The 18,579-nt window shown below is 45.8% G+C and overlaps 1 protein-coding gene across 6 annotated transcripts in view; it reads left to right on the forward strand.

Annotated features, from left to right (window-relative positions):
- The window catches only part of LOC135370325 (uncharacterized), a 161,614-nt gene that overhangs the window by 127,166 nt on the left and 15,869 nt on the right, over nucleotides 1-18,579 (forward strand). For all 6 annotated transcript variants that reach the window (XM_064604045.1, XM_064604044.1, XM_064604043.1 and 3 more), the window contains 5 exons: nucleotides 4,148-4,317; nucleotides 15,067-15,263; nucleotides 16,647-16,759; nucleotides 17,810-17,856; nucleotides 18,276-18,515. In XM_064604045.1, coding sequence (XP_064460115.1) covers nucleotides 4,148-4,317; nucleotides 15,067-15,263; nucleotides 16,647-16,759; nucleotides 17,810-17,856; nucleotides 18,276-18,515 — 767 coding nt within the window. The remainder of the gene's footprint in view (nucleotides 1-4,147; nucleotides 4,318-15,066; nucleotides 15,264-16,646; nucleotides 16,760-17,809; nucleotides 17,857-18,275; nucleotides 18,516-18,579) is intronic.

Here is an 18,579-nt window from a genome sequence, read left to right on the forward strand (position 1 = left end):
TTCCTTGAAACGGAAATCTTTCGTCAAAGTGTTTGACAAATCGACTAAGTTTGTACAGATCTGATATTGTTATTGAACATGTAGAGAAAGTCCAAATTATTATTAAATAGTAGCAACAATACTCAATCAAAAACGAGAAACAAATTTAATTACATCAATTTTTGTAACTGTAAAATGTGTAAACTGTGAAATGTATTGGGCGAGATGGCACGTTCTGTGAAATCTTGGACACAGCGAGAGCGCAAGCGACGTATTTGGAGCAGGCAGGCAGACATTGAAGGCGGGATGCTGAGACTCAAGGCAGCCGTGGTATGGGCACGTTTCGCAGCAATGTCGGCACGGGTATTTCCGGGCAACCCGACGTGACTGGGTACCAACTGGAGCCGTACGCTGTGGCCGGAAGCCAAGAGGTGACGCAGGTGATATGTTGTCCCCGTGTTTGTATTGTTTCAACAACTTGCACTTTGTCGCGATGAACTTGCACAGTCTCTTATTGATGTTTCCTTTCTTTGTATGAAGATTCTTGAATGGCGTACAAGAGAGTATTAGATGATAATCGTCCGGTGGTCTACCGCAATTGATATGATTGTTGAGTTTCAATAAGTGATGATACATCAGACCTTGCACAACAATACTGAACTTCTGTTCATTCGACATCACTGACTAGTAGAATAAAATAATTGCGTTGCCGTGGTAGTGGAACATATCACGTGATAAGGTTTTATGTACTTTCCATCTCTGATCTGTGTAATTTCAACAAATAACCGTGCGATATAGACCGCTTGTATACGATAATTTGATCTGACTGCTTTCTTGATGAACGCAATGCCCATTGCAATGATTACAATTACATCTGGTCTAGTGTATTTCAATTCTTCGTTAGCAAATCTCAAAAACTCCGCCATCAATTCCAGTGGCCCTTCCAACGTTGATGTGCAGATATTTTTATAAGTATTGTAGATTCGGCATATAAATTCTTGCATGTTCAGTTCCGTAGTTTGTACCATATCTCCGAATACGACCATGTCTAGGACGTATTGAAATGCAGCGATAATGGAATCGTTTCGCGGCTCTTCCTTTTCGAAGCAGTGTTTTATCATGTCCTCCCATGACTTATGGTAGCGAGTACAAAATCTGTCCATCTTTTCAATGTAGAACAATTGTCTCTTCTGTGTTCAAGTTTTCGTCTACACTTAATTGAAAGCATATCTATGATCATTTTATTGATTAAATTTTTTTAGAATGTTATTAATATTCACATGCCATGAGAATTATGGAAATTTATTTACAAAACGATGTGATGAGTAAGAAAAAATGTGCGCTTTCAATGATTCTATGTACAAGGCCATACTAGAGCCCGTCCTTCCCTAACTTGCTGTTGGTGTTGGGGGTCGTCGGGTTTCATCACACTTTATCGCTTGAATCCACTATAGTTGATCATGTTTATTCATCGAAAATGACAAGTTTCTGTACAGATTCTACGGCGTATTCACGCTGATTGCTTAGAAATGATTTGCCTGAATTAATTATTGTTTTGTTTCACGTTCGACTGATATTCTATGAATTGGACATTATGTATGCATGATGTATTAATTGTGTCGTATTTGTTTCAATTGTTCACTCGATTGAAATAAGTAAAAATAATCTCTGAGTTGGGAATGCCTCATATTTCTGAGTTGTGTTACACATTTGATTTTTCTGTATAGTTCATTAGAACTTTCTGTTGCAAGATATTACAAAAATTGATGTAATTAAATTTTTTTCTCGTTTTTGATTTAGTGTTGTTGCTACCATTTAATAATAATTTGGACTTTCTTTACATGTTCAATAACAATATCAGATCTGTACCAACTTAGTCGATTTGTCAAACGCTTTGACGAAAGATTTCCGTTTCAAGGAAAGGATGCGAAAAGATAGCGATCCCAACGAGTAATATCGACATCTATATTTGCGCTGCACAATAAAATATATCGCCTTTGAAGTATCTTATCTGACCTCTAGAACGTCCTGTATGCTGGACGAAGGAATATAGCCCCCAACCCTTTGAGTGATAAAGCATGGGATAAAGCATACAGTCTCCCGGCTGTGAGGAAAAGAGTGAAAATCGAGATGAAAACAGTGCATAGTTTCTATGTCTTGGATACCTCCATCAAGGTTCGTAGTGTTTGTTAGAATGAAAATTGTACATTGTTCGATTTTATGATGGTTCAATGATAGATTATTTTCCTCGGTTGTTGTTTACATGTCGCCGCTTAGAGTGTTCCCCTATTCTTCAGCGTTAAGTCTGTGCTATATTGTAATATTTCTCCTCTTGATAGATTGATTAGCTATTATTTCTCTATGTGTTGGACGGTGCGCAGGTTTGGCTCTCTATTAGCTCTTGATCGTTTTGTTTCTCGTTATTTCCTTACGTCTACGCTGTTGGCATAATCAACTTAGATTCCCTATTGCGCTCGAAATGTTCATAACTGTCACAAAACAGGTGTACGCCTTCCGTCTTCAAGAAATCAGGGCAGATATTTTTAGAGCTGGTTGTTGGCTAGGAGCGTGCCATGCGGTGAAGTTCATTTTTTAATATATGTTCTGAGTTGATAAAACAAAATAAGGTTTGTAGTGTCTCTTAGAATGAAAATTGTATTGGGTTCGACTAGATTAAGTCACGAGGATGATTTTATGATATTTAAAATGATAGATTATTCTCCTCCTCTGTTGTTTTGATTAAGAATATCTTCTTTGTAGTGTTATATATTTTATTTTCTCTTGTGTTCGTGTCCCGTGGTCTTCCAGGGCCTCTGCTGTTCACAGTTAATTACATACAGCTGTCAGAACTTCCTTTCCCTCCTATTCATCCGTGCATGTTTATCGTTTTGATGGATTGTTTTTCAATTATCTTCCTGCATGTGTCTGTTGTTTACACGTTGGCAGATGCGCCGTTTAGAGTGCTTCTCTGCTATTCAGTGTTAAGTGCGTGCATGTTTCTCGGTTTGATAGATTGTTCTTCAACTATTTATCCTTTGTGTACCTCTTGTTTACGTGTTGGATTTTGGCTCTCTATTAGCTGTTGATCTTGTTTCAATAATTTTTTCTTGTCTGTTGTTTACACGTTGGCAGATGCGCCGTTTAGAGTGTTTCTCTGCTATTCAGCGTTAACTCTGTGCTGTATTAAATTCATCATGTGCATCAAAGTGTTTTTCTGCTATTCATCCGCGCATGTTTATCGTTTTGATAGATTATTTTTCAATTATTTTTCTGCATGTGTCTGCTGGTTAATTGGTTAATTGAAGAAATTGGTTAAGAAATTGGTTAATTATGTAATGTTGGAATTGCGCTCTAAATGTTATGACGGATATCCACGCTATTCCAATGATGGTTCTCACGTGTAGAAATATTAGACTTTTTATGATACAACTTGCAATTTTGTTTGTAATCATATTGATTAAGAATATTTTCTTTGATTAAATTAAAAATTAAAGCTGTAATTCAAATCATCATCATATATTCAAATCATCACATTCCTGTGATGCAACGATGGTTCCCCCGTCACATAATAATTTTTCTTCTCATAAGACTTTTTATAATAAAATTTGTAGTTTTCATTGTAACCGTATTGATTAAGAATATCTTGTTTGATTAAATGTGCTACCCCTTCAATGCTATTGCATCAGATTTTTCGTTAAGTTTTTCCCGTTCACGCAGACTCATAACATAATTCCTGACACTAATGACTTTAATAAATATATTTTCACTTTTACTTTTGTGTATGGCTATCCTTTGCATGTAAACCGCCCACCACACACCTGTTGTAGCGGAAAAAAATTGTGATGGAAGTCGGCCCAGGTGGAAAACTGGCGAAAGAAGTCAGCCCAGGCTGAAAAATACGCTACGATAAGCGCACGCGCAGCCCTCCCCCGCCGATAAGCGCGCGGACAACCCTCCGCACACGCGCCGCGTGGGGAAAAATACGCGCAGGACTCAGGGGCAGGGTCCAGGGGTCCATATTGCTGAGTGGACCCCATGCTCATACGACGAGACCTATTAGTACTGAAGAATATTCCACCTATTACACCCGTAACTAAATACCCGAAGATAGGAATTCTTACCTCCTTTATAAGTGTTCAGGCTTACAAGAAAGTTGTCCCTCTTTCAGGTGCATGACGAACAGTCAACCGAAGGAAAAGGGCAGCGGGTCTGATGTGCCATCCGAGGACGATTCAAGCACGACGACTGTCGACGGAACAGAGTACCTGAGCAGTTCGGACGACGAAAATAACAAGCCCAAGGCACCCGAGACCGAGGAGACTGCTGCCCAGCGACATGGTGAGCGAGCCCGCATGGTCACATTCGTTGCATTTAAGAAAATGTTGTAATTACAAGGGCTACAATTTCCAGTGTGTTACTTGGTATGTAGGTAGGCAATAATCCCTAACAACACCGAACATCCTCTGGATGAACGAATAATGTCCTAAACGGCGAAACACATTGGACGTTTTCTCAGCGTCAAAATGTCGCGCGCACGCCACGGCCTGGCGCACGCGGTGAAAAAACTCCAGCGACGCGTCCGCGCGCGTTAAAAAAACTGGTTTCTAGGAAATCACGCGCACGCCGAGCGCGCGCGCGCGCGTCCCGAAAACGTCGGAAAAACGCTCCATGCGTTTAGGCCTTAACGAATTTGTACATCCAGAGAATATTCCGTGTTGTTGGAGAACCCGTTCGCCGTAATATATTGTTATCGCAGCAGTAGCGCCGATTCTATTGAGAATGCGTCAAGACAGATGTCCAAAACGGAAGTGGAAAGCGTATAGGCGTGATTTTTGTCGAGACGTGCGAACATAATATGAATCATCTGCCGCCTGTCTGATATTTACCAGCAACGGAACAATGCATCCCTCATTGAAGAATGAAGTATTGTTTCGGTTACAACGAACTGTCAGCTTGGCATTTTACTTAGCATCATTTAACATTGACAGCAGTTACTGAAAGGGACCGCACAGTACAATGGGCCGCCATGTGGAATTCGTCTTTGAGATGACATATACAAAGCATCACTTCCGAGTTCTGCGTGATTTTCATGCGAATGAATTTTCAATACGGGCGTATTTTTCCCGCTCCAACTTATCGGAACGCACTAAGACGTCCGCAGAGAAAAGCTGGAGGCGGCCGCTCCTGGTTGGCGGACAGGTACCACGTGACAGTAAAGCATTACGTGGGGCATTTCAGAAAGATTACAGAAAAAAAAATTGCGCGTTCTTTGAAAATATGGAAAATTCTCTAACAGTTTGATGGAGAGGTATACGTGGAACCTTCAGGAACGTCTGCCTGCCTCTCTCCTTCTGCGTCGTCTGCTCCCGACAGCCAGGCTATTTGTCGGTAACATTCCCTGAGTCTAGGGACGAAGGATAGACAGAAACGAACGAGGCTCAAACCAGCGATGTAGCTCACAGGTGGTAAAAGAGGGAGAAGTAGTGTAACAGAAAAACTAGCAGCTCGAAGGGCTCGACGCTAGATAAGGTATGGCTGTAATGCCACCGTAAAATGAGTTAAGTGTTAATAAAGATGATGAAAAGAAAAACAGAAATATAATAAGGAAGATAGCCAATTTCTTACCGACGGAAATATAAGGGAGAAATCTGCCTGACGGAAATGCAAGAAAGAGCCGGAGAACACGAAGGCAGCTAATTCAAAGAACCAACCTACGTTTATTGCCTACATGTGTTGAGTAAGGTTCCAGTATACAAGCAGCCAAGAACACATTAATCTCCCAAGCGCACACCGCGCAGCTTCGTTTCTCTCTCCCAGGGAGGGGAAAGAGCCACGAGTCGGCGGCAGAGGCGTATATTAAAAGGGAGTCTGGCCATTAATGGGTCATGCCTATACCTGAAGCTCCACCCCCTTTTTCAGCTTTCTGACCAATGGAGTCTTGAAATATGGGGCCCCATCAATCCACCTGTCCTCACTATTTGTCCCTCTATCCAACATGGGCATTTTGGGTGGCAAGTGGATTGGATTGGATTGAAATGGATACCTCTCGCAATCTACAAAACTAGTGGATTTTTTGTGCAAATTTGACGAACGCCACCTAGGGTGAGTGGGGCACGTCGGGAATTGTCGTCTGCTTCCGTCGTTGTATACCGCTGCCGGCAGAACCACCTGCTGGGACACATACTGTCGTTGGTACGGTTTTAAAACAAATCTACATGAATATAGTTGGAATATAAAAGGCAAGAATGATTACGTCCATGAAATCCCGCAATTAACTCTAAGATTGTACAGCACAGTGCCGTTTTTTGTTATGATTTCGTTGTGATCACCGCGATCGCCGTGTTCACTAGGCCTAACAGTGGCGACAAAACGTATTATTTTCGGTTAAATATCGATGACTGATCATAAGTTGAAACTGATTTCGGAGAAACGTATATGAAGCTGTACATTTGCAGCGTAAAATCAGAGTAGTCTGTGAAAATTTTGTGTCACGAAATCCCCGCTTCACTGTGTTTGTTTTCGTCGCCATTTTGGGTGGCAGTGAGGTGTCATGGCGACACCCTCGATAAAAAGCAAACCAATCGGTGGAGCGAAACCGTGATTGACAGGTCGAGCCTCTTTTTGTGACTCCTCCCAATGGCCAGACACCCTTTTAATATAACGGCTCTGCCTGAGGGAGGGCCAGAGCACCAACATGGAGAACCTGGGGGCGCTGGCTCTTCGAAGTCGCTGAGCGTGAAGAGCTCCCGCACGATGCATCCGCTGACAAAATTCAGGCACCCTGCGAGAAGGGCACAAACGGGCCCGTTCCTCCATAGAGAGTAGAAGGCCGGAGGTTCTACGAGATGTCTATCCACCAGGCATTGCCCCCGAAAAAGGCTTATAGAAACCGTGCCACGCAGGTCGCCGCGAAAATTGTTCGGGAGGAGTAGCCAACGCTCTCGTCAACGAACAACACTGCCCAGGTGGCGACGTCGTGAAGACCCCTAGGGCGCTTTCGTCACGGGTGCCAAATGGAGGTTCGCAAGGGTGCCGACGGTGGCCACCAGCTCGGCGCTGCGAAGAGATATCATGCCTCGCAGACTCGCACGAGTCCTGGGAACAGAAAAGGAAAATGCACATGCAAAGAAATGCAGAATACAGAAAAATGCGAAGAGCATGCATATGCGCAGGCTGCATGTGTCACCCTTGACCCTCCAGAAATGGCTCCATGACATGACTCAATGGTCACTCCTCCATGCAGTGGACCGTCATTATCATTTAAGGTACCAGGTGGCTTCCCTCGCAGCTTTACGTCACTTCAGCGGCGTCTACGACTCAACGTCGCATTTACCCCTGTGTTCCGGGTTAATCTGGGTTACAGTAACCGGGCGCTGTGCCCAGTTGGCCACACCACGGCTACGATCTTCCATAACATCGAGGACTGTGACCGGTATACGTGTGAACTCCGGGTGTTTCGACGCCAACTTGAGCTCCGTGACCATAGACCATTCAGCTTGTCCAAAGTACTTGACCCATGGAGCTCCCCTGCGCATCAGTGGCGGGCTCTTCGCTCCCTTTTTGCTTTCATGCAAGCCGCTGGACTCCTCGACAAGCGACTGGACTCCTCGAAGAGCTCTAAACAGAACTCCGACCTGTCGTCGCTTTGCGTTCACCATAATTCATCCTCTCATATTGACCTCTGTGAAGTGGCGTAGGGTCCTGCGGCTACCACGTGGAAACATCCCATGTCGTCTTCACTTCTCCGTCATTTATTGTTGTTGTTGCTGTTGCAAGCTACATCTCTCGCCAGAGGCGCCAATAATTTTACCTGATGTGTCCGTACACGCACTCTGCCTACCTTTTGCGTGTGCCCCGAAACAAGTACCACCAATGACACCAGGTAGTGACACCAGTGTTGCGAGCTGAAGCAGGTTACGAATGGCGGTGTAGCCGATTTCTTCGAGGACAAGCATTCAGTTCAATTCAATATTTCGCTTTTCCCTTTCGGCTCGAAGGGGAAGCAAAAAGCCGAGGAGGCTTGACTAAGGCTCCCTTCCCAATGCACACTGTACAGCAGCAGTACAAAATGACAAAGTAACCGAACACAAAATAACAATACATACAAAGTAACAAAACTAAATGCACAATGAGGATAAAGTGATTAGTCTACGTGTAGAATGAAGCTCAGGTTCTTTTGGGTCATTTATAAAGGATCCGGTGTAAGTCTAACATGCTCATTAAAGATTGAAGCGGACGTATGTTGTAGTGATTGTTTGCCGTAGTTCGTTCTACACGAAGGTGTACCCCACTGCTCATTACGAAATGAATAAGTAGGCACTCGTTTCTTTAAATTACATAATTTTAAGAAGCATGCGTTATTATTACGAGTGCATACTGAGTGCATCATCGTTAATCCGTACTTATAGAAGTTGGATGTAGGAATCACACTGTAATATTTGAACAAATCTGCATTACATAAAGAACCGACACAAGCAACCACTCCCAAGGCTCTCTTTCGTACGGCTTGGGTTTCATTTAAAATTCCTGTAGTACGTGCACCCCAAATGAGGAAGCAATAGTTATATCTCGAAATAAAATAATAATAATAAGGAATCTTACGTTTTCTTGTAAAAAAATAACAATATCTGCTTAATATTCCATTTACGCCAGCTTTCTTTATCTTACGTGCATGTTCCAAGTTAAACTGCCTGAAAATATCACCCCTAAAGTTTTAAAGGAAGATACTGTCTCGAGCTTTTTTCTATCATAGTAGAGTGGAACATTATCACTATCAACTTTCGGGCGAAAAAGCATTGTTTTTGGTTTGGTTGTATTGATGCGTAATGATTTACAGTCCGACCACGTTTTCAAATTCTGCAACGCGTTATTTGCTAAAACTTCGATTTCTGTTATTGATTGTCCAGAAAAAAAAAAGTAATGTTGTATCTTCCGCGTATTTAATAATATCCAAACCAAAGGACGGTATATATTAGGCTGCCTCGTGGAACCCCTGATTTGACGCACGCGATGTTAGACGTGATATATATCTATAGCAAGGAATAGCAAGCTGTTCTTTCTGGCTGACTTTTCCTATCAAAATAAATAGACTCCCCCCTAGATGGATGTACCTAGTAAACCTGCCACTGAATGAATATTTGTGGGCTCGTTTAGGGTGTGTTCAGACCGAACGAATATTGCAGCGTCACTGTGGATCAGAAGGGAACCACATATAGCTTCCCACTTGTCCCCTGTCGTAGCGCCACGAGCATTAGCTGGCGTCATGAAAGATGTACTATGCCTACAATACGCGTCTGCTCCGCGTCTGTTGCCTGGAAGCATTTCACGCTCAAGGACATTCCTGATAAGAACAAGGACATTCAAGGATAAGTGTGAGCAGGAATGTCCTCGAGTTGCCTGTAAGCATTTCACGCTCAAGGACTTGGACTTGGACTTGCACTTGGCGCAACTTCATCACGCATGATGCTCGATGCTCTGTGCCCTCGAAAAGACGCATGAGGTGCAGAAGGTAAGGTGAGGTGAGGTGCGGCGTGGTCTAGTGGGTGACAGCGTCCTCTTGTTAGTGATAGCCAAGATCGTAATGCAGACCGGGAGAAAGTGGGTTCGAATCCCTCCACGGGCTGCGCTGCGTGATGCTTTCCTTCGGTTCCCAGTTGACTTTCCCCACACAGTTCCCCCTGAAGCAGTCCTCTGTTCCCCACTCCTTCCTGCTGTCCCCTCTGTATCTTTCCGCATATGTACGTCAGTTGCATCGCGGTGCGAACACGAAAAAAAAAACAAGTGCAAGAAGCGAGTGTGTGGCACATAAACAATGTGTAGCAGCAGTATGTACAGCATATATGTACACGTTTCTTCCACGGCAAGTCTGCAAGCAGAAGCATTTCGTCCAGCAAGCTTCAAGTTAACATACGGGTGTAGTTACGTGTATAAGCACCGATACGTTTATTGCACGCCAGGACGGGATATATTCCGTAGTGCAGCTCCGCCATGCGCGTGGATGACGTCGCAACGAAATGAGAGAGGCCTGAGAAACACGCAGGCACGACTTCCTGCACTCCGATCTGGGCACGTTAGAGCCCCCATCGTATTGAAATGTACCTCCATCAGGATGCACGCCGGATGATGAGAAGATGATCTGCGTGGCCCTTTCTTCGGTGCTCTCTGCGTTGAGGTTGCAACAGCGTATCGATGTTTCGACGAGACTCGCAATTAATAGGTCGTTTCGTTGAGTGATGCGAGGTACTCGTCGCTGCCCTCCAGTTGGCCGCTACAGTTTGGCATATGGGTGAGTGCAACCGTCGTTGGCTTTCCGCAGATTTCATAACGCGAGCCGTAGTGACAAGAGTATATGCCAAAGGGATGAAACGATGCCGATGCTTGTGTCGATATCATCGATATATACTCTTCGTGATCGATGTTGTCGGTGTTTTTGAAATGTGGACAGTTTTCTCGCGGGATACATCATTCATTAATGGTGTGACACACTACATATAGCACGATGAACGCTTTTTTGGGTTTAAGTGACGTGCGTTCGGCCGTGCACAAAAGAGGCAACTTTGAGTGGAAAATTGCTCCTGTTCGTGGTAGTGCGCATAGGCATGTACGCGCGCGTCCGGTCCGGTGTTCGGATACACCTTTCTGCACGAGCTGGTACCATATCGGACACGTCGAACTGCCTCACGTTCGGAGACGCCGCTCGTAACCACAGTTGCTTTACGGTGCTAACACGGAATGAAAAAAAAATAATAAAGGAAAGACGTTCAGAGGACCGCAGGGCGGCCCGTGAAACGGCCCTCGTGCCACAGCCTGATGCAGCGTATTACCGCTGCCACACACACGCGTTTCAGAGGTCCTTGAAATGAACGACGATCGAACTGAATAGTAATCGGACGCTGCTATACAGAGCCGCTTCCATTGCTGTCTGGGGTTTTCCCTGGGTTTTCCGGCAGACTTTCCAGACGAGTGCCGGCACGGTTCCCTTTGAAGTCGGCCCAGGACGCATACTAACCTCCCTGTCTCCCCCTCCTTCCTGCTGTCCTCTCTCCATATGTCCGCGTCTGTACGTCGCTCATAGCCACGTTCTAATCACTCGGAGGAAAATATTCCTTTTCTAATTATCTATGCCATTTGGGGATGAGAGATTGTATTCACTGCAATATCGTACGGAACGGATTGACGTCACACTGTTGCCTCAACATGTTTTTGGTGCGGAGTCTCCCTTTAATGTGGCTTTTACACCGGCTTTCAAACATCTCCTCGGTGTCGGCGCGTGCAGTCTCTGTTCCACGTGTGGTGTGCGCGGTGGCCTCCGTCACATCCTCCTGGTCTGCGGACAGTGTACGATCGCGAGCGCGCCCTCATGGAAACTGCTCTGCAACGCGTCGATCAACGCCAGTTCGACTTGGCCAAAATTGTCGGGCCATGGTCGGACCCCTCACGTCAGATGCAAGGCCGACGAGCTGTTGCTGAGTTCCTCTCGAGCACTGGACTAATGGACGAACTCTAATAGGACACCTTTCCATCACCATCCCTTTCTCATCCCTTCCACAAGAGCAATGGGGCAGTGTACCGCCATAAGGGCGGTGAATGACCCACAACATCGTCATCCCATTTATGTGTGTGTCAGCTTCTTCTATTGTATTTCAGGCGCGGAAAGCTTTTTCTTTGTTAGCTCTTTCTCTCTGTTTTGAACTGCTCCGTGAAAATGTGGTGAAGATTTCTCCGAAAATAAAGAAAAACAAGAACTTGAAAAGAATTTCTCCCTCCTCCTACCATTATCTGCTTCGTTCAGTGTGTTCTATTTTCCATTATACAGGGTGTTTGCTCTAACGTGTCCAGAAATTATATTTAAAGCGAGTGATAAAAGAAAAGCAAGTCTTATTACTTTTCTGCTCAACTCGCTGAAAAGTAGCGCTCCTTCCTGTTTTATTATTTTTTTATTTATTTTTTTTTTAAATTTCTGGACACATATAGAGGAAACACCCTGTATAATGCGTCAGTTAATTGCAGCAAGGCTGTAAATTAACAGCGGCTTAACAGCTCCTGAAGCGCAATGCACAAACAACTGCCACGAATCGCCACGTAGCTATTTTTCCCTTTCATCGTCGTTATCATCATCATCGTCATCTCGCAGAGAAGGTAGCCCTCACCCCAGTTGTCAGTCAGTTGTTACGGTTAACCAACGTCCAGGCTACTGATGCAGCGTCTGTTTCGTATGGTTTTCACGTGCATCAAAGCAAACAACTGCGATCGCTGTTAATGTTGGTGAGCAAGTGTTTGCACCTCGCTCGTGAGAACGGAAAGCGATCGTAAAACCGATGGCTAACAAAAGCCGTCGACGCGCGTTAAAGTGACTACAAGATTCCCAGAAATTCCCACAAAATGCTTGCTGAAAACTGCTCTTCCTGACGAGAAACGAGTACACCGCAAATCTCCCCCCCCCCCCCCTCAACAAAGCGGTGTTTCTGTAAGTGGCGCTCATGCATATATAGCCTTTTTTGTTGTGCTGTCTGGTTTCCACTATAGTCGCTAAATAAGCTTGGCTTCAGAGTATCGACACTGAGTTCCAAGAGCGAGCACGCGCCATGTTGTTTCCGCGCCACGGTAGCCACGCGCACGCGCACTTCAGGGGCCTTGCAGTGGGGCGTTGCAGAGCCATTTATAGGGAGAGTTTGGCCATTCTTTGATCTTTTGCCGCCTCATGGGAGGAGCTTATTTTGACGTCAGAGTCGTCGTTGCGCCGCCCAAAAAGCCTGAATCCGAGCGGAATCCGCTTATCAGCCATCTAGTCCGCGCCATATTGATGCTGTCCGCCAGCTGGTCGACACCTTCGTGGCCGTGTTGAATGTAATCTACAGGAATAACCGGCTTATGACCCACTGGCGCAAGTGATAAGGGGGCTTTGTTGCCGAACAGAAAGAGTTCAAGGACGAAAGGCTTTCGAAGCAAGAAGTACGCACGTGTCTTCTCTCCTTGGATTGTAAACAACGATCAGCATCAATATGGCGTCTGCGACCGGTTGACGACTGGATAACAATAGAGCACGACGAGGGAGGTCGTTCGGCCGTGAAGTCGCATGACGCGCTTTAAGTTAGGCTCCTCCCAATGGCCAAACTCTCCCTATAAACGGCTCTGGGGCGTTGTAGCGGACGATGCCATCTATCGTGCGCGGGTGCAATGTTCCTTTCTCTTGCAAGCGCCTCATCAAGACTGACGACATTGAGCTCACCTTGACATCCTCGGGACGCTCTGGTGGATAATACATGGATTATCGCGCAACAGTCATACACGCTTCTTTATCCCAAAAGGAGCATTATGTTAGCTGTCTTTGATCCTCGAATGAGGATGGTATCCGTGTGGTGGTGCGGCAAAAAGATGGCGCTACTGCTCTCAGTGTCGATACTCCGAAATGAAGCTTATTTAGTGACTAGTTTCCACACGGCGCGTCGTAGCAACTCCACCACGGACGAAGCGCCATCTCTAGAGCGACGTGACGTAACAATTAAGAGTCCGTGCTTTCAGCGCCCCCTATCGATGCAGACGAACGATGAGCCGACATCAGTCGCATGGACAGCAGCTGGTAGCCACAGAAAGTCCGTTCCAAAATAGTCTTCGGCGATTGGTTGACATCTTGGCTGGCTTCTTCGATTGGCTGACTTTATGTCCACGTGCGAAAGTGTGAGACATGGAGGAAGGAAAGAGAGGAGGAGCCCTATTGCGCCGAGAAGTCAAGCCGAGATTGGGGGCCACTCCAGTGACACCACCGCTAGCTTTCCGGTTTCGGTTACATACATCGCTATGGGAGCCACCAACGCATAGTTTCGGAATACGTACTTGGAGAGGTGTTGTGGTAGCGCGCGAATGTGGCCCCCAAAGTGGCGCGTGCAAACAGACCTCATTGGGCTATTCGGATAACGTGACTCCCGCATCGTTCCAAAGAAGCTACAGCTCATCTCCTATCCTTACGTCACTTGCCCCACGGTTCTCTCTTGTGTCAAAGAGCCGTTGGGGCGCCTCCTTTTCCTTTTTCCTCCATGGCGTGAGAGGAGGCATCAAGCAGGCCTATTGCGTCTGTAGGGGGCGATGGCCGTACGCCTCACCCAGAGCCGTTTATGAGGAGAGTTTGGCCATTGGGAGGAGCCTGTCCGAAAGCGCGCCATCTCACGTCACACGATGGGCGGCCATTTTGGGGCACTGGCGCAGCCTTGAAATCCCCCCGTGCCGCCACCGCTCGCCTTTCATCCCGGGCAAGTGGGCGGAGCGATGACGCGGTTCTGACGTCACGTTGGCTCCCCTTCTCGGGGCGGCAAAAGACCGCAGAATGGCCAAACTCTCCCCATAAACGGCTCTGACATCACCTCGTTAGACCCAGTGGTATTATGTGTGCAATGTAGTTTTGCCGCCGTACTTGACGGGCAATGCGAAGTTATTGGGTGTCTACTTCGACACAGTGTTGCCCGCAATTTTCAATTTTGATTTTCTAGAAAAGTGTGAGTTTGATTGGGACGAAATTTGTGGCGTTAGAGTCCTGAGGGCTCATGTTGGTGAATGAACTCATTTTATGAGATTGCGGCGGGTGTGCCACGATATCACACCGTCCAAAATCCCAGACCTCAAATGGAGTATACCAAAATACCCAAATTCTATGATCAAAGTTTAGTATATTCGCTTGGTCAGAGAATATGGTCGTGTTACAAAATAGGATATCACTGGGCAACGTGTCAGCTGTCACGTGTTTTCGAGATCCGTCCAAGCCGTTTTAGCCAATGAAATGCACATTTTAGCTAGGGTTACGCTTTGCAGGACGGACGCGCTGGAAATACACAATACGAAGCGACTTTGGTTAGTCTATGGTTAGGTGAGACCAATATAGTGACTGAAGCGACACCTATAAGGTTAGTCGAAGACTGTTGACTCCAATCCGCCGCGCGTGTTCAGGCGGCGCTGGCATTAGACTGTGCTAATTTGGGATTTTGACACTGCGGGTTCGTAATCGTGAGATTTCGGGATGCCCACATTGTACCCCTGGGGGATACCCCCGGGTACCTTTAAACTTTTCCTAATTAAGTTCGTTTCCACACCAAAAAGGAGTCAAGAGGCTTGTGAGGAACGCCGAGGAACTTCGCAAGAGCATCGTCAAAGATTCTCTGAATGAAGAATCCAGATATAATCGACTGGTACAAGAACTTCCGGGGTTCAACTGGCTCGAGCAGAAGATCATGGGCCACACTTCTGTGCCCGTGAAAGCTCCGCTCACGGCACCTCCACCGCTCAACGGGAAAGAGGTAAAACACATACCATAGTATGCAAGTGTGCATAAAACATACATGTACATGTGTAATGACTTACATGTGCACATACAATGCGTTTTTTTTAAATTTTTTATAATAAAGTTGTAAGATCTAGTGCGGTTTTCACAGGGAGGGTCATGTGACCAGCCGAACATCCTGTGAGAAAGAGCACGGAACTTCCGGACGGCTAATTAACTAATGAACTAGAACTCATTAACTAACATATCAATTAGATGTTTTCGCGGAAAACTGCGAAATAGCAGAATTAGAGCCATACATTAGTTGAAGGGGTTGGGACACATCTCATAGATGTGGTTCATTACTTGCATTACGGACGCATTGTACAGCTCCCGTCAACCTTAATAATAACACTGGGAAAAATGAGGTCTCGTTCCCGAGATTACAGCAACCCTTGGGGTCATGAGGAAACCTGAATTGGACAAAATTATTCTGTTAGTTTAATGCAAGGATTTTGTTCACTTAACATTCCCCCAGTGCCCTCAAGGTGGCTGTTACCACGCTCGCAAATGAGACTCTTTTTTTTTCGGTGTTATTATTAATGTTGACGGGAGCTGTACTACATGCCAGAATATACTGTGCGTATTTAGCGAGATACAAGCCCTCGAACACATACCCAGCGCAGACGTCACAGGGCTCAGAGTGGCGTCCATTCCTATTGGGCAGTCGTAAGCACGTGACTTCTCGTGGGCTGCCTCACTGGCGGCGGCGAGCTCTGTGATGTCAGAGCCGCGTGAGTTTCGGTATTCGCGGTGCCCATTTTCTCCGCTTCTATAACACTCTTCGCTGTGAAACTTTCAATGCAGGTTCACATCGGTGGGAAGCACCGTCTTTTGTGTTTACCTGGGGTATCGGGAGATCGTTGCGGAACAATGCCGCAGGCAAAAGTAAAGAGCAAAAAAAAAGAACATTGGGGGAGGCGTCACTTCAGTGCTAAAAAAACAAAAAAAAACAAAGCAGCGGAAAGCAGGGCAAAAACACGGAACGAAGACCCATGTAGACTTCGTCTCTATAGCAATCCTTTGTGTGATCTCAGTTGACTCGCGACGTAAACACCCAATTATTATTATTATTATCAATCCTTCCGTGAAAGTCAAATAACAATACCTCAATAGAATCGCTAGAATAAAACGTTGCTATTACAAATCAAAAAGGTGCATGTGGGCTGGTGCACTGTGACTGTGGTAACGTGTCGTTGAGTCTGAAGAAAGCATGCATCTTTTGGTCTGCTTTATCTCTTGTCTTTTTTTTTTTTTTGAGCTTTTCAGTACAACATTACGTTTGACAGATCTAAATAAATACTCGTATACCTGAGTACGCGAAAAGACTGCCATCCTCACCCAGGTTTTCTCCCAACAGAAATGTTCCGACGGAGAAGTCAAGGGTTCCCCCTCTGTTGACATCCTCAGCAGATCGATGTCGGAGATTCAGGATGAAGTTTGCACAGAGACGAACGAAGGGGAAACGATAAAGTGAGTCACCTGTACAGCGAAATATATTACTTCAATGCAGGATGCAGCACTTGCAAAGCAGCACTGGTGCTATAATTTAGCGGAAGTTCCGTGGCCGTTTCCGCTCTCTCCCACCATGGCGCCTCCGAACTTCTGTCCTCCTTTCCTTCTCTCTGGCCACATCAACATATTCACATCACGTGCATCCACAGTCGTTTACGGGCACAATATCTGAGCAAAAACAGAGACATACCCGGTCTTCCACATGGATTCAGCACCCTCAGACCCTGTTACGTAACGCCCTCTCCTTGTTGCCCACTGTTCCCTTTCGACACAGCGTCAGTCACGACCACCGTGGTCACGACCTACTAGATTATAGCGACCGTATCAAACGGACCCCTTCCCAGCGCCGCATTTAAAGGCTAGCGGTGGCGCTGCTCATCGGCCCGGTTATTGCTTCCTCAATTTCTACAGTACTCTGTACTTTAGCTTACCTTAGTATTTTTGTACAAGTGATGGATGTCCCACGAGAGATGCTTCCTTCTAAAGTTGATTATCATCATCATTCCACGCGTTTTCGTATGAGCTATTGTTGTCGTCTGCTACGGTGATCGTGCGTCCGCTTCTGCGCGTTCAAAATTCAAATTTCCATCGTCCAATCATGATGCAGATCTCGCGGGCCGATGAGTAGCGCCCCTAGCGGGTCGTGCAGACGGGCCCCTCCTTGGGTTTGCCGATTGTGAAGTGGTCGTAAGTGGTCAAATCTAGTAAGTCGTGCTGTCAACACGTATACTGTGTTTGGTGAAGTACAGCTTGCGACATACAGGAATCGACAGCTTGTGGTTTATCCGGCCTGGAATCTCCAGGCGTGGCAAGACTGTTTCTTTGGACTAATAAACGCGCACTGGGAAGCACACCGTACGTTTCTATTGTCGGCAGAAACATTCTTCCAACACCTGAAGATTTCAGAGGAGATCAACCACAAGCTCTCGATTCGAAACAATACGTCGCAAGCTGTATAAATCGGGGTATATATGGTTGCTTAATTTCGTTTTTGTTTGTGTTTTTCAGATGCGTCTCAACCCAGACCGAGCTCTCACGGAACACTCCCACATCAGGTACTCAAATACAGATTGACATGTATATATATACACGGACGCATTAACATAATGTAATCAAACGCTACATACGGGGTTTCTCCAGTAATACGTATCGACATTTTTGAAAATAACCCAGCTTTCTACGTGAGTGGAACCAACTGATTGTTGTTATCGGTCGTTCGTGTATCGTAGCCGACAGAATTCTTCCATTGCACCTAATTAATTAATGAATTAATTAGATAAGGCTAATCGCCTATTTTTGTTTAAGTACTGGTGTAAGGCCCGAGGTGTCAATTCGAAAGTTATATAGAGTGTTGGTGTTTACAACAGGGTATAGCTGGACCGTAGATTCTAAATATCGGTAGTGACCGAAGAACATCGAAGTACCAGGTAGACACGCGTCCTAACAACCTCATCCAAGGCATACACTCTTTCAGGTTATGCGGACCAAACTTCAATCTCGAAGATGGATTTCAAATCCAGGCCGCCTTTCATAGGTGGCACTCTCTGTTCAGCTTCGCTGTCTCCGCCGTCACATCCGAGATTTGTTAAGGTCCCGGAGGGAACCGTTAACCCGCAGGAAAGTGGGAAAACATGGCAACCTCCCCACCACCCTCCAGGAATCCCCAACGGAATAGGGAGGCAGCGAGGGTACGGAATACGCTCTCCAAACAACAGTGAGTAACCTTTGAAGTGTCACTACGTGTCCAGCCTACGGCAAGCAGTTCTACCACCATCACT

Source organism: Ornithodoros turicata, chromosome 10, assembly GCF_037126465.1.
Source record: "Ornithodoros turicata isolate Travis chromosome 10, ASM3712646v1, whole genome shotgun sequence".
In the NCBI taxonomy this organism is placed as follows: domain Eukaryota; kingdom Metazoa; phylum Arthropoda; class Arachnida; order Ixodida; family Argasidae; genus Ornithodoros; species Ornithodoros turicata.